Below are 24,713 nucleotides of genomic sequence, written 5' to 3'. Positions count from 1 at the left end.
TCTCATGGTCACAAGCAGGTAACTATGCAGCCTCTGCTTGTGTCTGAGGGTTGGCTGTGTGTAGGGTGACATGGCAAGACGTCGGATCTTATGTAAGATGTCAAGTTGCATATATGTAACTTGTTGCGACAGTACTTACAAAGTTATTTAGAAGCACACTGTTAAGTACAGGTGTGTTGAACTACTAAAAAAGGGAATATTTGTAGTTGTCAAAATGATCGACAGATGTTCCAATGGATCTCCTGTAGGACCTATCTACAGGGTACGCAGAGTCTCTGGTCACCGTCAGCTTCCGCACTCCTAGCCGCTTCCGTTTTCTGTGAAATCATTCTTCACCACTACCTTTTTGTCATCTTTCTTCTCCACCTGCACACTTTCAGTCTTGATCTCATCAACAATTTTCTTCTCGTCCACCTGCATACTCTGGGTCTTGATCTCATTGGCGTCTTTCTTCTCCTCTGCCTGCTTACCTTCGATCTCAATGGCATCTTTCTTCTTTAACTTCAGGAGCTCGACAAGATCATGGAGCGCAACATCAGTGTTGTCGTTCCTCATCAGAACCTCGGCGACCTCTGCAGGCGTCACCGTCACCTCCTCGATCAGCGCCTCGATCTCCGGATAGGTGACATGGTAGTCAATGGAATGGTAGTTATTGGCAAGGATCCGGAAGGCCTCTGTGGTGCAGTACCCCATGTGGATGTGCATGTCCATCCTGCCAGGCCGCAGAAGTGCTGGGTCGAGACGCTCCTTGTAATTGGTCGTGAAGATGAGGATCCTTTCCTCCCCACTTGTCGACCACAAGCCATCTACAAAATTGAGCAGCCCAGACAATGTGACCTGTGTGTGCAGGCAGCCACAAAATTGTCATCAGCATAGGTAAGAAAGAAAGCTGTTGAAAATTGAGGAGAAGCAGAGACGTTTATGTATACATATAAGGTATTCATTCTGACATCAAAGTTTACCTTGTCTTCTGCCTTCTTCTTTTCTGTAGAATTGGACTTGGCATGCTCCTTGTCATCTTCCTCGCGCTGCTTCAGTTCGATGGTGCAGTCGATGTCCTCGACCACGAGAATGGACCGGTTGGTCATCCCGACGAGAAGCCTCCTGAGGTCGGAGTTGGAGTCGACCCCGGTGAGCTCGAGGTCGTAAATGTTGAACCTGAGGTGGTTGGCGATGGCGGCGATGAGGCTGGACTTGCCGGTGCCCGGCGGGCCGTACAGCAGGTACCCGCGCTTCCACGCCTTGCCAATCCTCCTGTAGTAGTCCTTCCTCTTGATGAACCGGTCGAGGTCGTCCACAATTGACTGTTTCTGCTTCTGGTCCATGGCGAGGGTGTCGAACGTGGAGGGGTGCTGGAGGTCGATGGGGGACCACTCGTCGCCGTACTCGTTCATGTAGATGCTGAGGCTCCTCTCCTGGTCCTTGATGGCCTTGGCGGTGGCGACGATGAACGGGAGGTACTCTTTCAGGGCCTTCTCCTTGTGCCTCTTGTGGAAGCGCACCTCATATGACCTGATCTCCCGTGCCCCGCCGCCGCCGTTGTTCAGGTCCCCCTTCACCTCCCGGGTCACGAGGAACCACCTGAACTCGACCCCCTCGTACAAATCCACCATCTCCTCCCCCGCCTCCATGCTAACGACCATCTTCTTGGCGTCCTCCTCGGTGCTGCTGACGCGTAGGCGCTGCATGTCGATGTTGGCGTTGATGCGCGTGGCGAGGTAGGCCTTGACGGCGCCGTAGACGCGGTTGCCCGACCACCCCTCCGTCTCCTCGATGACGATGGTGTGCTGCCACGTCATGCGGGAGCGCAGGCTGTTGAGGGCTGCGGAGAGCGCGTCGCGCACCTCGGACGGCAGCAGCTCGCTCGCCAGGCTGCGGACGAGCATCAGGGAGGCCGCCAGCGAGGCCGCCGTGGCGATGGTCTTGTCGTAGGACGGTGCCATGGCTCTTGAAGCTCTGCTTTTTTGTTGTGTGAGGGTGGGTGGGTTTGGGGCTCTGGTTCTGTATGTTCTTGATGTGGAACAGTGGTGTGTTGAATGAGATGGGGATCTGGGGGTGGGATGAGTGGTGGTTTTTATAGGCGATGGATTGGATTGGAGTGTGGGGTGGGTGGGGTTGACTGACCGACTTGGCAGAGGTGTGTGTGGCGTCTTCCTCTGAAAGGAAGAGGTGTGAATAATTAATGGACTTGGCAGAGAGAGAGAGAGAGAGAGAGAGAGAGAGAGAGGTCACATGACTAATCAGCAACTAGCTTCCTTGGACACTAATTATTTCCCCGGAAGGGAATCTCCTGCTTAAGGCAGATTAATCATGCATCCTGTAATTACCGGCGCCTACTAACCATGTGCTGTTCTGGGGAGTATAGGAGTAGTATATATTTGGAAGCATCAATTGATTCTTTGCTCTTTTTCATTGTTTTTTAATTCTTTGTTAGTTAATGAGCATTTGCATCTGAATCACGTAAACTTGCTGAGGTAGACACAGCCGAAATTCAGTTGCTGTGTGCATGCATCATACTTGCTGCCTATTTCTTCTACTGCTACCTTTATATATATGGTACTGTGCCTTTGTTTGTCACTGCGCGTTGGATGCCGTCCGCGTGATTGCTGGAAAAGGTACTGGTAGCATCACATCACTAAGCAACCGAGTAACTTCCTTCAGCATTAATTAATCACCGTTCTGTGCATATGGTAGATTATTAATGCAGTCTGAACACTGGCACTTACCATTCGGAGTGTAGTAGTAGTAGTATATATTCCGAGGCATCAACTGATCATTTCCTAATGGATGTGCATTTTGCATCTGAATCACCTACTGAATTTAGTGTTTTTCCGTGGATTCGTTTCAGATCGACCGCGGGAAGTCGTAAAGCGAGCGGTGTGTGCCATGAACTCCGCTTCCTTGGCATCCAAGTTGGTTTCTTCTGTGGGATTGCGCTTTTTCGCCAGGGAAGAAGATACAGAGATGCTTGTGCGGCGCAGGTTTTCCTGGAAAGTATTATTCAGTTTTCCTGGAAAGTTTTCTGGAAGGAAGGTGGACGTAGACTGGACACAACACAACAGAAAATGCAGGTGCTGTGCATATCATCATCCTTGCCGCCTACTCCTTCTCCCACCTGTCATTTTCTGCTGTGTGTACCGTTTCCTGTGCTGTCCATTCTTGATATGGCGCCATGATTTTGCTTGTCATTACTTTCCACTCCGTGCTATTACGCTTTTGTTTGTCATTGCTTTCCGTTCCATGCCAGCTGACGCGCACGGACCAAGACCCGTCCACGTCGTGCAACTGAAACAATAGGTGCCAAATCGATGACTACTGGTGTCTGGAGAAAGTGATGATGAGATTGCGTTACCATCGTGTCGACCGTCCAGGTCGGTGCACGTGTTTTTTTTTCTTTTTGCATCAACCGATGGATCGTCGTGAATGTCAGTCAGTTAGTATATTCCAAGAGAATACTTCCTTTTTGCTCAGATTACTCTGCTCCTTCCACCACACAGCTTGGGCCTTGGGGGATAATGTGATATGCTAATATTCTGCATGTCATCAAGAAAATCGTTGGGTTTGTCCATCCTGCAGCCAGTCTCTGGCTAAGCACTACCGACTAGTTGGGTATATGCAACGGTGTTCTTTGTTTACTCTGGCATATCAGTTCTAGCAATCTCAAATTTTATCCTGGCTTGTTCTCTCCGTAATCTCTGCGTCGCATAGCTCTGTTGGGCAATATCTTATGCAAGATGTTAAGGTGCATATATGTAACTTTCTGCAACAGTACTTACAAAATTATTTAGAAGCACACTGTCTCAAGCCCTGGTGTGCCTCACTACTCCTATTAGTTGTCAAAATGATCAACATACGTTCCAATGGGTCTCCTTTATTTTAGGACCTATGTACAGGGTACGCGTAGTCGCTGGTCACCGTCAGCTTCCGCACTCCTAGCCGCTTCCGTTTTCTGTGAGCTCATTCTTCACCACCGCTTCTTTGTCATCTTTCTTCTCCTCTACCTGCACACTTTCAGTCTTGATCTCATTGCCATATTTCTTCCCGTCCACTTCCATATTTTCTGTCTTGATCTCATTGGTGTCTTTCTCCTCTGCCTGCTTACTTCCGGTCTTGATCTCATTGGCGTCTTTATTCTCCTCCGCCTGCTTACTTCCAGTCTTGATCTCAATGGCATCTTTCTTCTTCAATTTCAGGAGCTCGACAAGATCATGGAGGGCAACATCAGTGTCATCGCTCCTCATCAGAACCTCGGCGACCTCTGCAGGCGTCACCGTGACCTCCTCGATCAACGCCTCAATCTCAGGATAGGTGACATGGTAGTCAATGGAATGGTAGTTATTGGCAAGGATCTGTAAGGCCTCTGTGGTGCAGTACCCCATGTGGATGTGCATGTCCATCCTGCCAGGCCGCAGAAGTGCTGGGTCGAGACGCTCCTTGTAATTGGTCGTGAAGATGAGGATCCTTTCCTCCCCACTTGTCGACCACAAGCCATCTACAAAATTGAGCAGCCCAGACAATGTGACCTGTGCAGACAACAACCAAAATTGTCATCAGCATATGGTAAGAAAGAAAGCTGTCGAATAATAAGGAGAAGCAGAGAGGTTTCTCATAAGGTGTTCATTCTGACTGCAAAGTTTACCTTGTCTTGTGCCTTCTTTTCTGTAGAATTGGATTTGGAATCCTCCTCGTCATCTTCCTCCCGCTGCTCCAGTTCAATGGTGCAGTCGATGTCCTCAACAACGAGAATGGACCGGTTGGTCATCCCGACGAGAAGCCTCCTGAGGTCCGAGTTGGAATTGACCCCGGTCAGCTCGAGGTCGTAAATGTCAAACCTGAGGTGGTTGGCAATGGCGGCGATGAGGCTGGACTTGCCGGTGCCCGGCGGGCCGTACAACAGGTACCCGCGCTTCCACGCCTTGCCGATCTTCCTGTAGTACTCTTTCCTCTTGATGAACCTGTCGAGGTCGTCGACAATTGACTGCTTCTGCTTCTGGTCCATGGCTAGCGTGTCAAACGTGGAGGGATGTTGGAGGTCAATTGGGGACCACTCGTCGTAGCGTTCGTTCATGTAGATGCTGAGGCTCCTCTCCTGGTCCTTGATGGCCTTAGCCGTGGTGACGATGAATGGGAGATACTCTTTCAGGGCCTTCTCCTTGTGCCTCTTGTTGAAGCTCACCTCGTAGGACCTGATCTCCCGGGCACCGACACCGCCGTTGTTCGGGTCGCCACTGACCTCGCGGGTGACCAGGCACCACTTGAACTCCGCTCCTTGATACACATCTGTCATCTCCTCGCCCGCCTCCATGCTGACGACCATCTTCTCAGGTTCGCCGGCGCTGCTGACGCGCAGGCGCTGCATGTTGATATTGGCGTTGATGCGCGTGGCCAGGTAGGCCTTGACGGCGTTGTAGACGCGGTTGCTGGACCAGCCCTCGGTCTCCTCGATGACGATGGTGTGCTGCCATGTCATGCGCGAGCGGAGGCCGGCGATCGCCGCGGAGAGGGCCCCGCGCACCTCGGCCGGCAGCAGCTCGCTCGCGAGGCTGCGGACGAGCATGAGGGACGCCGCGAGGGAGGCCGCCGTGGCGATGGTCTTGTCGTAGGACGGCGCCATGCCTCTCTTAAGGTCTCTTACGCTCTGTTTTTCCTTGTGTTACGGTGGGTGGGTGGGTTGGGGGCTCTGGTTCTGTCTGTTGTTGATGTGGGAGAGTGGTGTGGGGAAATGAGGCTGTTCTTCCGTGTTCCTGGTGTGGAAGAGTGTGTTGAATGAGCTGAGGGGATGAGTGGTGCTTTTATAGGCAACAATGGATGGAGTGGAGTGTGGGGTGGGGTTGACTGACTGACTGACTTGTGTTTCTTCCTATGAAAGGAAGAGGTGTGAATGAATAATAAGAAATGGTCTTCCAGGTTCCAATCGCACTTTGCAGCGAGGCCGAGGGGTTAGAAAAAGGTAGTAGCGCCACATCACTAATAAGCAATTAGCTTCCTTGGACACTAATTAATTCCCCCAGATTATTCATGCAGCCTGTAATTACCAACCATGTGGTGTTCTGGGAGTGTAGTAGTACATATTTTGAAGCATAAATTGATACTTTTCTCTCTTTTTTTGAAAAAAGATGATTCTTTGCTAGTTAATGAGCATTTGCATCTGAATCACTTAAAGTTGCTGAGGTAGACACAGCTGAAAATTCAGCTGCTGCCTATTTCTTCTACTGCTACTTTTGCCTACGGAACTGTGCCTTTGTTTGTGATTACTACATTCCGTTCCACCGTCAATGCGTGTTGGCTGCCGTATGCGTGGGTACTGGAAAAGGTAGCAGAGTAGCATCACATCACTAAGCAACTGGAGTAGCTTCCTTCCATATTAATTAATTCCCCTTGTGTGCATACACGGTAGATTGTTGATGCACTCTGAAACTGGCACTTACTATTCCGAGTGCACTAGGCTAGTGGTATATGCTCTGAGGCATCAATTGGTTCTTTGGTAGTTAACGAGCATTTGCATCTGAATCACCTACTGAATGTGATATTTTTTTCCGTGGATTCTTTTCAGATGGACCGCGGGAAGTCGTACAGCGAGTGGTGTGTGCTATGTACTCTGCTTCCTTGGCATTCAAGTTGTGTCGCGCAAGTCTTTTTCCTGCAGTGTATTCAGTTTTCTCGAAAGAAGCAGAGGATGCTGTGCTCCTTCCTGGATGGAGGGTGGACGAGACACGAGACACAACATGACAGAAAACGCAGGTGCTGTTGCATATATCATCCTTGCTGCCTACTCCTTCTACTACCTGTCATTTTCTTGTATGTAGTGCTGTGATTTTTGCATGTCATTACTTTCCACTCCGTTGCTATGCTTTTGTTTGTCAATTACTACTTCCCATTCCACGCTAGCCCATCCACGTCGTGTAACTGAAACAATAAGTGCCAAATATATGCCTCATGGATGACTCCAGTGGCTGGATGGATGGCTACTGGTGTCTCTGGAGAAAGTGACGATGAAATTACGTTACCATCGTGTCGACCGTCCAGATCGGAGCACGTGTTTTTTTCTTCTTCTTTTTTGCGTCACCCGATGGTTCGTAGTGAACGTCAGTCAGTTCCTATATTCCAAGAGAATACTTCCATTTTCCTCATATTAGTCTGCTCAATTCACTTCATAGCTAGGGGGATAATCTAAGAGCACTATATGCTAATTTTCTGCATGTCATCAAGTTTATATTATTGGGTTTATGTCCGTCCTGCAACCAGTCTCTGGCTAAGCACTACCAATTAGTTGGGTATCTACAACGGTGTTCTTTGTTTTCACAGGCACATCAATTCTAGTCCCAGAAAAATATATTCTAGCTTGTTCTCCATCATCTTGTAGTCTAGCTGGTAAATTTTTTTTTTTTTGAAAAGGAGGATTACACCCAGCCTCTGCATCAAGTGATTATGCCTGTGTCTTTCCTCCTCCGCATTCAGCAAGGGGTGGCTGTGTGTCGGGTCACATGGCTCTGTTGGCTAATATCTTAGGCAGAACGTCTACGTTGCATATATGTAACTTGTTGCAACTGTACTTACAAATTATTTAGAAACACACTGTTAAAAAGTACAGATGCATCGAACTACAAAAATGCAATGTTTTTAGTTGTCAAAATGATCACAACATATGTATGCTGCAATGGATCTCCTGTAGGATCTATCTACATGGTAAGCGCACTCTTTCGTCACCGTTAACTTCCGCACTCTTAACTACTTCCGTTTTCTGTAAGAACATTCTTTACCACCACCTCTTTGTCATCTTTCTTCTCCTCCACCTGCACACTTCCAGTCTTGATCTCACCACCATCTTTCTTCCCATCCACCTGCGTACCCTCAATCTTGATGTCATCAGTGGCATCTTTCTTCTCCGTCTTCTTACTTTCAGTCTTGATCTCAGAGGCATCTTTCTTCTTTAACTTTAGGAGCTTGACAAGATCATGGAGCGCAACATCAGTGTCGTCGTTCCTCATCAGGACCTCGGCAACCTCTGCAGGCGTCACCGTCACCTCCTCGATCAGCTTCTCGATCTCTGTATAGGTGGCATGGTAGTCGATGGAATGGTAGTTGTTGGCAAGAATTCGGAAAGCCTCCGTGGTGCAGTACCCCATGTGGATGTGCATGTCCATCCTGCCAGGCCGCAGAAGTGCCGGGTCAAGACGCTCCTTGTAGTTGGTCGTGAAGATGATGATCCTTTCCTCCCCACTTGTCGACCACAAGCCATCGACAAAATTGAGCAGCCCAGACAGTGTGACCTGTTATGCAGACAGCAACCAAATTAGTTTGTTATCAGCATAGGTAAGGAAGAAAGCTGTCAAAAGTTGAAGGAGAAGCAGAGAGGCATTTATTCTGACTGCAAAGTTTACCTTGTCTTCTGCCTTCTTCTTTTCTGTAGAACTGGACTTGGATTGCTCCTCGTCTTCTTCCTCCCGCTGCTTCAGTTCGATGGTGCAGTCGATGTCCTCAACCACGAGAATGGACCGGTTGGTCATTCCGACAAGAAGCCTCCTAAGGTCGGAGTTGGAGTCGACCCCGGTGAGCTCGAGGTCGTAGATGTCGAACCTGAGGTGGTTGGCAATGGCGGCGATGAGGCTGGACTTGCCGGTACCTGGAGGGCCGTACAGCAGGTACCCGCGCTTCCATGCCTTGCCGATCCTCCTGTAGTAGTCCTTCCTCTTGATGAACCTGTTAAGGTCGTCGACAATCGACTGTTTCTGCTTGTGATCCATGGCAAGGGTGTCGAAGGTGGAGGGGTGCTGGAGGCCAATCGGGGACCACTCGTCGTAGCGCTCGTTCATGTAGATGCTAAGGCTCCTCTCCTGGTCCTTGATGGCCTTGGCCGTGGCGACGATGAACGGGAGGTACTCCTTAAGCGCCTTCTCCTTGTGCCGCCTGTGGAAGCTCACCTCGTAGGACCTGATCTCCCGGGCCCCGCCGCCGCCGTTGTTCGGGTCACCACTAACCTCGCGGGTGACCAGGCACCACTTGAACTCCGCTCCTTCGTACAAATCTGCCATCTCCTCCCCGGCCTCCATGCTGACGACCATCTTCTCAGCGTCGTCGCCGCTGCTGACGCGCAGGCGCTGCATGTTGATGTTGGCGTTGATGCGCGTGGCCAGGTAGGCCTTGACGGCGTTGTAGACGCGGTTGCTGGACCAGCCCTCGGTCTCCTCGATGACGATGGTGTGCTGCCACGTCATGCGCGAGCGGAGGCTGGCGAGGGCTGAGGACAGCGCGTCGCGCACCTCGGACGGCAGCAGCTCGTTTGCGAGGCTGCGGACGAGCATCAGGGACGCCGCGAGCGAGGCTGCCGTGGCGATGGTCTTGTCGTACGACGGCGCCATGGCCTTCCTGTACTCTTTTTCTGTGTGTGTGTGAAGGGGGTGGATGGAGTGCTTGGTTTGGTTGGGGGCTGTCTTCCTCCTCTCTGTTCCTGTTTTCCTCCTCTCTGTTCCTGATGTGGAACAGGGGTGTGAGGAAATAATGGTGTGTGTTGAATTGGGTGGGGAGCTGGGGGTAAGCTTTTTATAGGAGTGTGGGGTGGGGTGGGGTGGGTGGTGAACCGACTGAGTGATGTCTTGGGGTGGGGTGGGTGGTGAACAAGAGATTTGGCTTGGTCTTCACCAGTGAGGCCTTGCTTAGCAAAAAGGTAGGCATCGCATGGCCTGTTGCTTAGCAAAATGGTGGCATCATGTGGCCCTACTTAGTAAACTGTAGCATCACATTGGCATTACTTGGCAACTTGCTTACACACGTAGTACATAAATCTTCTGGAATTTGTCTGTAGTTGGCAGTTATAACATGTTGTTTTGCTAAATTACAACTGATCACTTGATTTAAACGCTCTTATATTTCTTTCTTTACAGAGTGAGTAATTAGCATGTGTCCGAGCTATTTTTTATTTTTTCTGTCGACTCGTTCCCGGTAGATGGCCAAATTCGTGTTGTGCACTGGGTGCGTGGTTGACTGGCTGACGAAAGGAAGATGTCTGAATAATGCATAGACCAGGCATGTTGTTCAACCTTACCAAAAGCAAAAGGTAACATCACATTGCTACACAACTTGCATATATACATACATATAGATGTATTGGTTAATTATTTCATTCATTATTCATTATTTGTCATCCTGGCAGAGCATTCGGTTGATTGATTCTTGGCTAAATTAGCGAGCACTCGCTTGCATCTTGCGAATGACAATGTTTTGAGCTAGTCACTCATTGATTCTTTTCTTTTTCTTTTGCCAATTACAAGTGCTGCTGCCTGGCCAGGGTTCTCTTTTTGCCAGATTCGCAAAGCGCGTGTGGAAAGCTACTTTGCTTTCTTGGCATCCAAGCTTTTTCACTTGGCTTCTCGAGAGCAGCAGCAGCCAGCAGCAGCAGAAGAAGAAAATATGCAGGTGCGTCCTCCTTGCGGCCTACTCTTTCTCTAGCTAGCCGCCTTACTACTGCCACTTGTGCTATGGTCGGTGCGTGTGCTGCGCTGTATCATGTATGCATTACGCCTAGCTTTAGTTTGTCAAACTTCATTCCACGGTCATTCAGTTCCGCGTGCATGCTGGAATTCCACGCACGGCCTGCTCTGACCAAAGACCGGTCGACGTACGCCGAGGACCGAGGTGATGTCGTCGCAACTATATGCGTCCTGACTCCAGTGGCTGGCTACTCGTATCCTCTTGGGGCTAGTGATGAGATTACTACGACTCATACTACTTTATCTATCTGGCTAATCAAGTAGAGTGTCGATCATTCCTTATCAGTAGCACCATCTTGTTCTGTGAAGATGAAGATCGTTCTGTTCTGGTGGACAAGTATGGGCCACAACCCACATGCCTCGTTTGTTCATCATCATGGCTTTGTTGGCCAATATCTTATGCAAGATGTCAAATTTGCATATATGTAACAGCACTTGCACAATTATTTAGAAGCACTGTGTTTAAGTTAAATACAAGTGCGCCGAACAAATCCAAAAAATGCAATGTTGTTAGTTGTCAAAATGATCACAACATATGTATCTCCTGTAGGACCTATCTACGTAGTACTATGCTCAGTCTCTGGTCACAATCAGCTTCTGCACTCCTAGCCGCTTCCGTTTTCTGTCAACTCATTCTTCAGCACCACCTCGTTGTCATCTTTTTTCTCCTCCACCTGCACACTTTCAGTCTTGATCTCATCGCCATCTTTCTTCTCTTCCGCCTGCTTACTTTCAGTATTGATCTTCTCAGTGCCGTCTTTCTGCTCCTCCGCCTGCTTACTTTCAGTCTTGATCTCAGTGGCCTCTTTCTTCTTTAACTCTAGGAGCTTGACAAGATCATGGAGGGCAACATCAGTGTCGTCGTTCCTCATCAGAACCTCGGCGACCTCTGCAGGCGTCACCGTCACCTCCTGGATCAGCGCCTCGATCTCTGGATAGGTGGCATGGTAGTCGACGGAATGGTAGTTGTTGGCAAGGATCCGGAAGGCCTCCGTGGTGCAGTACCCCATGTGTATGTGCATGTCCATCCTGCCAGGCCGCAGGAGTGCCGGGTCGAGACGCTCCTTGTAGTTGGTTGTGAAGATGATGATCCTTTCCTCCCCACTCGTCGACCACAAGCCATCAACAAAATTGAGCAGCCCAGACAATGTTACCTTGTCTTCTGCCTTCTTCTTTGCTGCAGAGTTGGACTTGGAGTGCTCCTCATCGTCTTCCTCCCGCTGCTTCAGCTCGATGGTGCAGTCAATGTCCTCAACTACGAGAATGGACCGGTTGGTCATCCCGACGAGAAGCTTCCTGAGGTCGGAGTTGGAGTCGACCCCAGTGAGCTCGAGGTCGTAGATGTCGAACCTGAGGTGGTTGGCGATGGCGGCGATGAGGCTGGACTTGCCGGTACCTGGAGGGCCATATAGGAGGTACCCGCGCTTCCACGCCTTGCCGATCCTCCTGTAGTAGTCCTTCCTCTTGGTGAACCTGTCGAGGTCATCGACAATGGCCCGCTTCTGCTTCATGTCCATGGCGAGCGTGTCGAAGGTGGAGGGGTGCTGGAGGACGATGGAGGACCACTCGTTGCCGTGCTCGTTCATGTAGATGTCGAGGCTCCGCTCCTGGTGGTTGATGGCCTTGGCGGCGGCGACGATGAAGGGCAGGTACTCCTTGAGCGCCTTCTCCTTGTGCCTCTTGTGGAAGCTCACCTCATAGGACCTGACCTCATGGGCCCCGTCGCCAACGCTGTCCGAGTCGCCCTTGACCTCGCGAGTGACCAGGCACCACTTGAACTCCGCTCCTTGATACACATCTGCCATCTCCTCGCCTGCCTCCATGCTGACAACCATCTTTTCAGATTCGCCGGCGCTGCTGACGCGCAGGCGCTGCATGGAGAGGCTGGCGCTGGTTCGCGTGGCAAGGTAGGCATTGACGGCATCGTAGACACAATTTCTGCACCAGCCCTCGATCTCCTTGATGACGATGGTGTGCTGCCACGTCATGCGCGAGCGGAGGCTGGCGAGGGCTGAAGACAGCGCGTCACGCAGCTCGGACGGCAGCAGCTCGTTCGCGAGGCTGCGGACGAGCATCAGGGATGCCGCGAGGGAGGCCGCAGTGGCAATGGTCTTATCGTAGGACGGCGCCATGGCTCCCTGTTGCTCCTCCTCTCTTGTATGTTTGTTCTTTTCTGTGTGAGGGTGGGGTGGGTTGGGGGCTCTGTTTCCTCTCTGTTCCTGATGTGTGTTGAATGAATTGAGGTTTGGGGATGAGTGGTGTTTTTATGGGCGAGATGGATTGGGGTGCGGGGTGGGTGGGATTGACAGATTGAGGTGTTTCTTCCTCTTATCTTAGTAAAGGGAATAAGAAATGGACTTGGCGTGGTCTTCCTTGCAGGTTCCAAATCACACCTAACACAGAAGAAGAGAGGTCTTTGTTAGAAAATGTTAGTAGCATCAACATCACTAAGCAAATCTGGACTGGCTTCCTTCCACATCAATTAATTAATCCCACCTAGAAAGGTAGATTGTTGATGTTATGGTTGTAGTATTAGTATATAATATATTTTTAGGCATTAAAATTGGTGCTTTGATAATTCACGAGCATTTTGCATCTGAATAACCTACTGAATTCATCATAAAGCGAGCGAGCGGTGTGTAACGTACTGTGCTTGTTTCCTTGGCATCCAAGCTTGTTTCTTGATCGGGATTGCGTAACTTTTTCCTCCCTCGCGGCCGCGGGGAAGATGACAGAGCCGAAAACGCAGGTGCTGTGCTGTGTCCATATCTTCCTTTTGGCCTACTGCTTCTTCTACTACCACTTGCCATTTTTCTCTTGTGTCTGTCTACTTGTGCTGCGGTTGGTAGCACTATGCCTTTTGTTTGTCAAAAAAAAAAAAAAACCCACTTCACCGTCCATCCGCGTTGGCTGCCGCGTGCTTGCGCGCGTGCTGGAATTCCATTCCGCGCTAGCTAGGTCACGCGCACGGACCAAGACGGGTCAACGTCGTGCAAATGAAAAAATGAAGTATTTATTTTATTTTATTTTTGAAATGGAGGTATACCCCCGGCCTCTGCATCATGATGATGCATGGAGTATATGTAGGTGCCACATATATGGGTGCTGGATGGCTACTGCTGTCTGTTTGGGGAACTGACAAGGCTACGTTGCCATCATGCTGACCGTCCACGTCGGAGCACGTGTTCTTTTGCGTCTTGATTCTTTTGCCAAATTACCAGTAATTAACTTGTATCCGAGCTAACTTTTGATATAAAAAGAAGAGTCAATTACAATAGTGGTGCTAGAACTTGGCGCAAATGGTCAGTATGGTGCTACAAGTTGTGGCATACATTAAAGTGGTGCAAAAACTTGGTTTCGAGGTGCAAATATAGTGCTTATCTCGCTTGTATACGGAATGAACGCTGACTAGGCGCATGTGGCCCGCTGTCAGCCACCGGACCAGGAGAAGGGGTGTGTGACTTGTTTTTTTCCAGAAATACCCTTGAAATATATTTTTTAGAAAAAATCTGACATGGTATTTACTTTTTATACCTCTAAGACCAGTAGGACCCGCCTGTCGGGAGAGAGTGAAAATTAAACTAAAAGGGTGGCTGCACAGAATCGAACCAACAATCAACACCTAGCATGCAAGCAGGCTAGCTAATGCACCAACCACGCTACCATGTTCACTTTGGATAAGGACGTTATATGTATTTAACCACTATGCATGTGGAACTTAAATGGGCTGTTGATACTGTGGCTCAATTTTCACCGGTTTGTTTTTTATTTATTTTTCTAAAACCTAAGTAATAAAAATTACGTTCAAATATTTGTGTGTTATAAATATTAGACATAGAAACAATGATTATTAAATAAAAAACTAAATATACAGCCGTGTATTATACAAAAAATATTTAGTTAATATGGAAAAATGTTTAATCAATAAAAAATATCACACACTCACGGCTTATACTCAAAGTATTAAAAATTAATATTAATATCAACATTTTAGTTTTTACATTATAAATATCTTTAATTATACAAAATTTGAACTATACAAACATGCAAATGATTGTAATGTTTGTATAACTAAAATAATTTTCTGAATTTTAATTTTAATAACATTTTTTATTATTTAAAATCATACAATCTTTTTGTAACTCACAAATTTTATTTCAAACATATGATTTTTTCTATATAATACGTGAACAGTTTTTATAAAAAAGTTTTTCATTTGTATGTAAAATATTTATACACATAAATATTAAAACTTTATTTTTGTTCTGAGATTATAGTTTACATATATTTTTACAAATAAAATAGAAAATACCGAACTGGTGTAAAATGGGCCGCAGTATCAGCAGCCCGTTGAAATACATATAAGTTCATCCATTATTTACATGGGAACGTGAAGTGTTGGAGTGGATTAGCCAGCTTGATACTTACGTCTCTTTTGTGGGTTCGAGACCTAGGGTCTCCAGTTTTGTTTAATTTTCACTCTCACCTGACAGGTTGGACCCACTGATCATAGAGGTGAAAAAAGTGGCTCCTCTCCCACGCCAGTAGGGTTTTTTTTGTGAAAAACATATATTTCGAGGGTGTTTTTGGAAAAAATAAGTCACGCACCCTCTTCTCCTGGTCTAGGGGTTGACAACGGGCCCATGCGCCTAGTCAGCGCCGGTTCCGTATGCAAAATGAGATAAGCACTGTATTTGCAGGTCAAAGCCAAGTTTTTGCACCACTTTAATGTATGCCACAACTTCTAGCACCAAAGTGACCGTTTGCGCCAAGTTATAGCACCACCGATGTAATTGACTCTAAAAAGAATTCTGACGTCTCGTTTCAGGTAGATGGCCGAATTCGTGTTGCGCACTGGGTCTGGGTGTTTGGTTGACTGGCTGATCAAAGGAAAATGGCTGAATAATATTGGATAGACCAGGCATGTTGGTCAAACTTGAAACCACTACATGTCTGAATTAATGAAATAATTAATCACTACATCTATTATATATAAGTACATAATAGATGTAGTGATTAATTATTTCATTAATTCCTCTGCAATAATCTCCATATGGTAAATCGCCCTCCTGGCAGAGCATTCGATTGATTGTTTCTTGGCTAAATTTTCGAGCACTCACTTGTATTTTCTTGTCAATGACAATATTTTGAGCTAGTCATTCATTGATTCTTTCCTTTTTCTTTTGCTGGCTGGGGTGATTCGTAAAGCGCCCGTGGAATGGAAAGCTACTTTGCTCCCTTGGCATCCAAGTTTCTTGCTTGGTCAAGCAGAAGAAGAATATGCAGGTGCGTCCTCCTTGCGTCCTGCTCTTTCTATAGACTATACTTGTGCTGGGGTGAGTCGGTGCGTGTGCTGCAGTGTATTATGTATACATTATGCGCACTTTAGTTTGTCAAACTTCATTCAACCGTCATTCAACTCCGCGTGCATGCTGGAATTCCACGCACGGCCTGCTCTGACCAAAGACCGACCGAGGTACGCCGTCGCAGCTATATGCTTCGTGACTCTGGTGGCTGGCTACTGTAGAAGTGCATGCTCTAGCCAATGCAACTAAAAGACCGATCTGATGAAAAAGACTAGGCAACACATTATACGTCAACAGCTACGCGTGTCCTTTTGGTTTGGGGAGACGTGATGAAATTCCTACTACTCATACTACTTTATCTATCTGGCTAATTAAGTAGAGTGTCGATCATTGCTTGTCAGTAGCTAGCATCATCTTGCCAATATCTTATGCAAGATGTCAAGTTTGGATCGATATAACTTGTTGCAACAGCACTTACATAGTTATTTATAGAAGCACACTCTGTTAAGTTAAATATAGGTGCACCGAACTACTCCAAAAAAAAGTAATGCTATTAGCTGTCAAAATGATCAACATATGTTCCAATGGATCTCCTGTGTGACCTATCTACATGATACGTGCATTGTCGCTGGTCACCGTCAGTTTCCGCACACCTAGCTGCTTTCGTTTTCTACGAATTCATTCTTCAGCACCACCTCGTTGTCATCTTTTTTCTCCTCCACCTGCACACTTTCAGTCTTGATCTCATCGCCATCTTTCTTCTCTTCTGCCTGCTTACTTTCAGTCTTGGTCTTTCTGCTCCTCCGCCGGCTTACTTTCAGTCTTCATCTCAGTGGCATCTTTCTTCTTTAACTTCAGAAGCTCGACAAGATCATGGAGGGCAACATCAGCGTCGTCGTCGCTCCTCATCAGGACCTCGGCGACCTCTGCAGGCGTCACCGTCACCTCCTGGATCAGCGCCTCGATCTCTGGATAGGTGGCATGGTAGTCGATGGAATGGTAGTTATTGGCAACAATCCGGAAAGCTTCCGTGGTGCAGTACCCCATGTGGATGTGCATGTCCACCTGCCCGGCCGAAGGAGTGCCGGGTCGAGACGCTCTTTGTAATTGGTTGTGAAGATGATGATCCTTTCCTCCCCACTCGTCGACCACAAGCCATCAACAAAATTGAGCAGCCCAGACAATGTTACCTTGTCCTCTGCCTTCTTCTTTTCTGTAGAACTGGGCTTGGAATGCTCGTCGTCTTCTTCCTCCCGCTGCTTGAATTCGATGGTGCAGTCGATGTCCTCCACCACGAGAATGGACCGGTTGGTCATCCCGACGAGAAGCCTCCTAAGGTCAGAGTTGGAGTCGACCCCGGTGAGCTCGAGATCGTAAATATCGAACCTGAGGTGGTTGGCGATGGCAGCGATGAGGCTGGACTTGCCGGTGCCCGGCGGGCCATACAATAGGTACCCACGCTTCCACGCCTTGCCGATCCTCCTGTAGTAGTCCTTCCTCTTGATGAACCTGTCGAGGTCATTGACAATGGCCCGCTTCTGCTTCGTGTCCATGGCGAGCGTGTCGAAGGTGGAGGGGTGCTGGAACTCGATGGAGGACCACTCGTCGCCGTACTGGTTCATGTAGATGTCGAGGGTCCGCTCCTGGTCCTTGATGGCCTTGGCGGTGGCGACGATGAAGGGCAGGTACTCTTTCAGCGCCTTCCCCTTGTGCCTCTTGTGGAAGCTCAGCTCGTAGGACCTGACCTCCCGCGCCCCGCCGTTGCCGTTGGGGTCGCCCTTGACCTCCCGGGTGACCAGGCACCACCTGAACTCCGTCCCCTTGTACACGTCCGCCATCTCCTCGCCGGCCTCCATGCCGACCACCATCTTGCTGTCGGGGCCCTCCTCGTCGGCGCTGCTGACGCGGAGGCGCTGCATGGAGAGGGTGGCGCTGGTTCGTGTGGCCAGGTACGCCTTGACGGCGCCGTAGACGCGGTTGCCGGACCACCCCTCCGTCTCCTCGATGACGATGGTGTGCTGCCAAGTCATGCGTGAGCGGAGGCTGGCGAGGGCTGAGGACAGTGCGTCACGGGCCTCGGACGGCAGGAGCTCGCTCGCCAGGCTGCGGACCAGCATGAGGGACGCTGTGAGGGAGGCCGCCGTCGCGATGGTCTTGTCGTAGGACGGCGCCATGGGTCCTGAAGCTCTCTTGGGCTCTGTTTTTGGGCTGGGTTGGGTGCTTGTGCTGAATGAAGTGAGGCGTGGGGGGTGAGTGAGTTTTTTTAATAGGCGATGGATTGGAGTGGAGTGTGGGGTGGGTGGTGTTGACGGGGTGATGTTTTTTGCTTTGAAAGGAAGAGGTGTGAAGGAATAATAAGAGTGTAATAAGAAATGGGCTCGGCATGGTCTTCCAGGTTCCAGTCACACTTATAGCAGCGAGAGAGATGTTGGTTAGAAAAAGTTGCTGTAGTAGCAACACATGACCAATCACGCAACTTGTATCTACTACTCCATCCGTCCCATAATATAGGTCCATCCGTCCGTCCATCCCATAATACAGGACGTGTTTTTCTTACATTATAGGATGGAGGGAGTATCTCGAGCATTGGTTATTATTTGCACTTGTAGGAAGATTGTTGATGCTGCCTGCAAGTTTCACTTATCAATGTGTGGACCAAAAAATGCTACACCTACGAATAACTACGTAAATTAGTTACGAAAAGGAAGTCTCCTTCCCTCATTCCACTAATCTCCCCCGCTGATTTTCAGGGTGGGGTCTGGTGCAATCCAATCAAACCAGCCCACATCACCCTTTACGTAAGCTTTCGTACCAAATTTTCGTAGGTCTAGAAAAGCCCATGTGTGGACTATGTTCTGATTTGTATTGTATATATATTCTGACTGGGGCACCAATTGGTTGTGAATCAAACCAGCCCACATCACCCTTAAATTAACGAGCATTTTGCATCTGAATCATCAAATGAATTTAGTTAGTATTTTCTCTCTCTCTGGATTATTCATTTTAGATGGACCGCGGAAAAGCGCTCGGGAGAAGTTAGGAAACTCTGCTGGCTTTTCCTTGGCATCCAAGTTGTCTAGTTTCTTGCTCGGGATCGCACATCTTTCACCTCCCTCGCGGTCGGTTGGCGGGAAGATAACAGCAGAGAGTTGTGCGGCGCAAGTTTGCTTGGAAACGAGTGGAGTCAAGAGTCGGTTTACTTTCTCAAAAGGAGCAGAAGACAGGCGCCGAAAATGCATGCAGGTTTTGTGCCTTTTTTTCTGTTTTGGTTCGTCGAAAATGGCTTTCCGTTGCACCCACCGTCAATGCGTGCGTGCTGAAATTCCGTTCCACGGTAGCTAGCTAAGGTCAGGCGCACGGACCAAGGCATGCAATGCATGGTGGACGTCGTACATGCAACTGAAATGAGAATTGCCAAATACTGTACTAGATGGCCGATGGATGGCTATCCCCAGTTGCTGGATCATATCCATGGGCGATGGCTGCTGTTGTGGGAAGCGATGATTGATGATGAGGCTACCACTAGTAGGAAAATTGGCTTTTACCCCGGTTGGTAAGGGCCTTTTGTCCCGATTTTTGAATCGGGACTAAAGGGTCGTTACTAAAGCCCTAACCCTTTAGTCCCGGTTCTTACACGAACCGGGACAGAAGGTCCTCCACGTGGCCGCTGCTGCCAGCCCAGGCAGGGGGGCCTTTGGTCCCGGTTGGTGCCACCAACCGGGACCAATAGGCAGGGCCTTTTTTCCCGGTTGGTGTCACCAACCGGGACCAATAGGCATCCACGCGTCAGCATTTCAAGGTCTGGGGTTTTTGTTTTTTTTTGAGGGGGGGTGGGGGTTAATTTAGGTGTTTCATATATTGTGTTAGCTAGCTAATTAATAGAGAGAAGTGTCCTCTCTTATCTCCGTGCTTGGTCTACGCTATGTACTATATACGTATGGAGAGGACTAGACACGCTAGCTAGTAATCAAATGAAGGGAACAGAAGATCGTCATGAACATATGCATACAGAGAGAAGTGATATCGACCACCTCTCCTTCTCCGAGAGATTGGTCGAACAACAAGTTCTCGTATATCTATCCGACACTACCGGCTACATATATACAATAATTATCTCTTACAATACAATCTCCTAATTAAATTGTAAGAACACAGGGTCCATATAGTATTCTCCGTCTTCAACGATCACGTGGTCAAGGAAGAATGCCGCCAATTCCTCTTGAATTGCTCGCATACGATCTGGTGCTAGGAGTTCATCCCGCTTTCGAAACATCTAATTTGAAGAAGGGGTTCAATACATATATATATGAATAAATGAAACTCGACACAAATGATGGTAATAAAATAAAATTGTGAATATTATTGCTTACGCACTTCATATTGTTCGTCAGAGTAGCCCCGCTCACAGGTCGTGTAGCGGATGGACTCGCAAACGTAGTATCCACAGTAATTATTTCCGGGTTCCTGCCACAACCACTTTACAAGAAATAGAGGTCAATCAAACTGATAAGCAAGCATGCTAAATGGTATTGATGAAACTAGCGCTTGAATCACTAGGAGATGCACGGAACATGCTACTATAGTACTTACTTCCGGGTGTTTAAATTGCAACTTCTTCGGCAGTCCCGGAGCTTTTGTGGTGAATTTTCTCCAAACCCTGTCAGACAAAGAAAACAATTACTTGATACCAGGAAATGAACAAAGTTGCTGATATGGTGGATAATGATCGATTTAACTTACTTCTCGAGCATTTGAGTCATGTTCGCATAGTCCTGGGGATCTTTTCGTCTCGAGTCTAAGACGGTTACTACTCCCTGCTCAAGCTTAATCTCTAGGAGAATATAGTGGAAGCTGCGCATGCATGCATAAGTCATCAATTACATTACCATAACCTGGACTAATAAGGGAAACCGAATATGCACAAGACAGTAACACTCACTTGAAGTTGTAAGGAAAGAGTATTATATCTTTGTTTTAATTTAATACCAACGATCGTAGCAAGTTGGCCTCGGCTTCTTTGGCATGTTTTTCAACCGTATATGTATCTATGAGATTTGTGTTAATGAACCCAATATCACCGATTTGTCTTTTCTTCAATTCGGCGATCTTCAATCTGCATAATATAGTGAGGATAATTATAAATACATGCAACGAAAGAGCTGACATATATAGAGAGACTTAATGACAGAAGTAGTACTACTTACAGACAGTAGCAAGTGATCGTTGTTTTATCGAGGGCCTTTTGATTGTAAAACTGGAAGAAATCCTCAAATGGAACATTCAGCAGTTCAATTCCAACGAGGTCATGCTCCGGTTTAACTCTCAGCGTCAAAGTATTCATCCCATCAGACTCTCTGCAGGTTTTCATGTACCAATCATGTAATCTTCGCATCATCGTTGTTAGAGATCTTTCATCTTTGACGAGAGGCTTCCCGTAATGGTATTTGTGTTCGTCCACCTCCATGATTTCATAATGTACATCGTCGGGCAGGTAATCTCCAAGATTGCTATAACGGGCCACCATCCTCGGATCATTAGCGACGATGTCTTTTGACACCTTGAGCGGGGGGCACGATTGGTTCGCTTGTTCGCCGAGCTGGGCAATTTTTTTCCCAGCTCGTCGTTCTTTTAACCTTTGATCACTGACAGTACTTCCCGACCGCTCCGCTTCGGCATATGTCTTTGCAAGAATGCGCTCATAGTTGCCTTTCGGCGGAGACTTTGGTGGTTTTGTCAGGGCAGCCAGAGTGCGCTTTGCTTTCACCGGGTCTACCTTCTCCTCCGGAGGTGGATGTTTCTTTGCTTTCACCCCTTCAAAGAAGTTTGTCACTTCGGCTCGCACGATCTTCCTGGTTTCCTCCTCGGTCCTCTCGTATGGTAACTTCTCTGGAGTCTTCAGAGAAGGACCGAATCTGTATTGCCTCCCGCCTCTGGCAGCTGTACTGCTAGACGCCGGCAGAGCAGACGGAGCGGCTACGGCTATCTTCTTTCCTTGCTTATGAGGCGGAGGAGAAGGACTACGACGCGCCGGAGCAGCCGGAGCGGCGGCGGGTCTCTTCCGCCCTTGCTGACGAGGCGGAGAAGGAGGAGGCTGGTTGCTCTGGCGCGCCGGCGCAGGCGGAGAAGGAGGCGGAGTGCCGCCACGCGCCGGAGAAGGAGGCTGAGTGCCCTGATCACTCGCCGGAGGAGGAGGCGGAGTGCCGCCACGCGCCGGAGAAGGAGGCTGAGTGCCCTGATCACTCGCCGGAGGAGGAGGCGGAGGAGGAGGCGGAGTGCCCTTACTCCCCGGAGCCGTCCAGTTCGGAAGGTTGATGAGCTCCTTCCGCCATAGGCACGGAGTCTTCAGAGCTAAACCCACCCGAGTCTCCCCTTCACCGGTAGGGTGGTCAAGCTGGAGGTCCTCAAATCCCTCCGTTATTTCATCCACCATCACCCTAGCATATCCTTCTGGAATCGGCCGGCAATGGTAGGTTGCGGCGGGTTCAGGAGGTAAAACAGAGCCAACAGCCGCCTTCACTTTGAAGTTCTGCCATTGCGCCATAAGGTGGCAATGTTGAGACTCCGTGATAGCATCCACGGGGTAGCTAGCAGGAGCCGTCAAGACATGCTCCGGCTGAAGCAGCTCGGTGGAAGCCACGCTGCTTCTCCGCTGAGATGGCGGGGTAGCTTCGGGGGTAGTTTCGGCATGTCGATTGCCGTCTCGTTCCTCTAGCGCTTGAACCCTTTTGTGCAGCTTCTGAATTTGGGTCTGCTCCATTTTTTTCCTCCTCTCCTGGCTTTTGTAACCGCCTGCGTCCGGAAAACCAACCTTCCACGGAACGGAGCCTGGCGTGCCTCGTGTCCGTCCAGGGTGCTCAGGATTCCCGAGGGCCATTGTGAGCTCGTCGTTCTCTCTGTCTGGAACGAACGTCCCTTCCTGCGCTGCATCGATATATTGCTGAATCTTCTTGACTGGTATTCTCAAAAGCTCGTTCGTCCAAACGCACCTCCCTGATACAGGGTCCAAGGTTCCGCCAGCCCCGAAGAACCAAGTCCGGCAACGGTCTGTCCAGTTCATTGTCTGTGGTTCGATCCCTTTTTCAAGCAGATCATTCTCAGCCTTGGCCCACTTAGGCCGGGCTTTGAGGTAGCCACCTGACCCCGTGCGATGGTGAAGCTTCTTCTTCGCAGCATTCTTCTTGTTTGTCGCTGACATCTTCTTACTCTTTTCCGATGTCTTGTGGGCCACAAATGCGGGCCAGTGATCTCTGATCTTCTCATACCGGCCGATGAATTCTGGTGTCTCTTCTTTGTCGACAAACATTTTCAGCTCATTCTTCCACCTCCTGAATAGGTCTGCCATCTTCTTAAGAGCATGAGACTTGATTAATTGCTCTTTAACTGGCTTCTCCGGATCCTCCTCTGGCGGTAGGGTGAAATTTGCCTTCAGCTCAGTCCAAATATCATCTTTCTGCATATCATTGACATAAGGCACCTCAGGGTCTTCCTTCTTAGGTTATACCATTGGTGGATGCTGATCGGGATCTTGTCCCTAACTAGAACCCCGCACTGAGCAGCAAATGCATCCTTTGTCCGGATGGGTTCAATCGGTTGGCCGTCGCGCGCGATTGCTGTGATCTCAAACCTTTCATCCGAGCGCAACTTTCTCTTCGGGCCTCGTCTCTTTACCGAAGTTGTGCTCGATCCGGAGGGCTAGAAAAAAGAAGAAAGACGAGTGTTAATTAATATGTGTACATACCAAAACAATGAATGCATCAATGAGCTAGTCAGCACAGGCTTAACTAATATATTTACCTGGCCGGACTCTGTTCTGTCATCGGAGCCATCACCACGGGCTCCTTCTTGCACCAGCATTGGGTCACCGGAGCCATCATAATCATGTCTTTCCTCCTCCACTCTTCGATCACCGTAGCCTGCTTCTTCACCCTGTTCTTCCAGACCATCATTGTCGTTAAGATACGACAAGATATCATCTCCGGCTAAGATTATGTCCCCCAACACCTCTTCTGCTTGCTCGTCTCGTCCGTGCTCCATTGTTTCTGCAAATATTACAACATGGCAATTATTACACAAACATGACAGCAGGTGGTTAGTGCAAACGTAGACCTAGCTTATTCCGGGTTTGGGGTGGCCTCGGCAACGCTTCAAGGGTAGGGGCGCGGCGGGAGGGGGTAGGAGACCGACATCGTTTTTTTCTAGGGTTTGGGTGTCCTCGAGAGTTTTGGTCAAGCGAGAGGGCCCGGAGGGGGTGCTCCCATGGTATAAGTTATCACGGTCGAGAGGGGGTATAAATATCGACCGTCCATCATGGCGAAGTTATCTGGGAGGGAGTTATTGTTGGAAATATGCCCTAGAGGCAATAATAAATGGTTATTATTATATTTCTTTGTTCATGGTAATTGTCTATTATTCATGCTATAATTGTATTATTCGGAAATCGTAATACATGTGTGAATACATAGACCACAACGTGTCCCTAGTAAGCCTCTAGTTGACTAGCTCGTTGATCAACAGATAGCCGTGGTTTCCTGACTATGGACATTGGATGTCATTGATAACGGGATCACATCACTAGGAGAATGATGTGATGGACAAGAACCAATCCTAAGCATAGCTCAAAGATCGTGTAGTTCGTTTGCTAGAGCTTTTCCAATGTCAAGTATCTTTTCCTTAGACCATGAGATCGTGCAACTCCCGGATACCGTAGGAGTGCTTTGGGTGCACCAAACGTCACAACGTAACTGGGTGACTATAAAGGTACACTACGGGTATCTCTGAAAGTGTCTGTTGGGTTGGCACGGATCGAGACTGGGATTTGTCACTCCGTATGACGGAGAGGTATCTCTGGGCCCACTCGGTAATGCATCATCATAATGAGCTCAATGTGACTAAGGCGTTAGTCACGGGATCATGCATTACG

At 48.6% G+C, this 24,713-nt stretch overlaps 4 protein-coding genes, 1 long non-coding RNA gene and 1 pseudogene across 5 annotated transcripts; 1 reads left to right on the top strand and 5 right to left on the bottom strand.

Annotated features, from left to right (window-relative positions):
• Nucleotides 1-88: 88 nt before the first annotated feature.
• On the bottom strand, nucleotides 89-2,344 carry LOC123161367 (AAA-ATPase At3g50940). The gene is made up of 3 exons (XM_044579210.1): nucleotides 2,328-2,344; nucleotides 963-2,049; nucleotides 89-837 (listed from the first exon to the last, which is right to left on the bottom strand). The coding sequence occupies exons 1-3, from the start codon at nucleotides 2,342-2,344 to the stop codon at nucleotides 301-303; spliced, it is 1,641 nt and encodes a 546-aa protein (XP_044435145.1). The 3' UTR covers nucleotides 89-300.
• Nucleotides 2,345-2,636: 292 nt separating this feature from the next.
• LOC123183332 (uncharacterized) lies at nucleotides 2,637-6,773 on the top strand. Its single transcript, XR_006492495.1, has 4 exons — nucleotides 2,637-3,371; nucleotides 4,194-4,560; nucleotides 4,666-4,897; nucleotides 6,554-6,773. It is a non-coding gene; the product is annotated as an uncharacterized lncRNA (long non-coding RNA).
• LOC123183331 (AAA-ATPase At3g50940) lies at nucleotides 3,575-5,704 on the bottom strand. The gene is made up of 2 exons (XM_044596119.1): nucleotides 4,640-5,704; nucleotides 3,575-4,523 (listed from the first exon to the last, which is right to left on the bottom strand). The coding sequence occupies exons 1-2, from the start codon at nucleotides 5,612-5,614 to the stop codon at nucleotides 3,933-3,935; spliced, it is 1,566 nt and encodes a 521-aa protein (XP_044452054.1). The 5' UTR covers nucleotides 5,615-5,704; the 3' UTR covers nucleotides 3,575-3,932.
• A 725-nt stretch (nucleotides 6,774-7,498) lies between the features above and the next one.
• Nucleotides 7,499-9,672, bottom strand: LOC123161357 (AAA-ATPase At3g50940). The gene is made up of 3 exons (XM_044579201.1): nucleotides 9,617-9,672; nucleotides 8,382-9,525; nucleotides 7,499-8,270 (listed from the first exon to the last, which is right to left on the bottom strand). The coding sequence occupies exons 1-3, from the start codon at nucleotides 9,670-9,672 to the stop codon at nucleotides 7,725-7,727; spliced, it is 1,746 nt and encodes a 581-aa protein (XP_044435136.1). The 3' UTR covers nucleotides 7,499-7,724.
• A 1,239-nt stretch (nucleotides 9,673-10,911) lies between these two features.
• LOC123178477 (AAA-ATPase At3g50940) lies at nucleotides 10,912-12,708 on the bottom strand. The gene has a single exon (XM_044591458.1). The coding sequence runs from the start codon at nucleotides 12,617-12,619 to the stop codon at nucleotides 11,093-11,095; it is 1,527 nt and encodes a 508-aa protein (XP_044447393.1). The 5' UTR covers nucleotides 12,620-12,708; the 3' UTR covers nucleotides 10,912-11,092.
• A 3,450-nt stretch (nucleotides 12,709-16,158) lies between these two features.
• On the bottom strand, nucleotides 16,159-17,993 carry LOC123178463 (AAA-ATPase At3g50940-like; annotated as a pseudogene).
• Between the last annotated feature and the right edge of the window lie 6,720 nt (nucleotides 17,994-24,713).

This window comes from Triticum aestivum, chromosome 1D (assembly GCF_018294505.1).
Source record: "Triticum aestivum cultivar Chinese Spring chromosome 1D, IWGSC CS RefSeq v2.1, whole genome shotgun sequence".
NCBI lineage: Eukaryota > Viridiplantae > Streptophyta > Magnoliopsida > Poales > Poaceae > Triticum > Triticum aestivum.
Note: the sequence above shows the minus strand (reverse complement) of the source record. Positions and strands in the feature narration are given on the sequence as shown.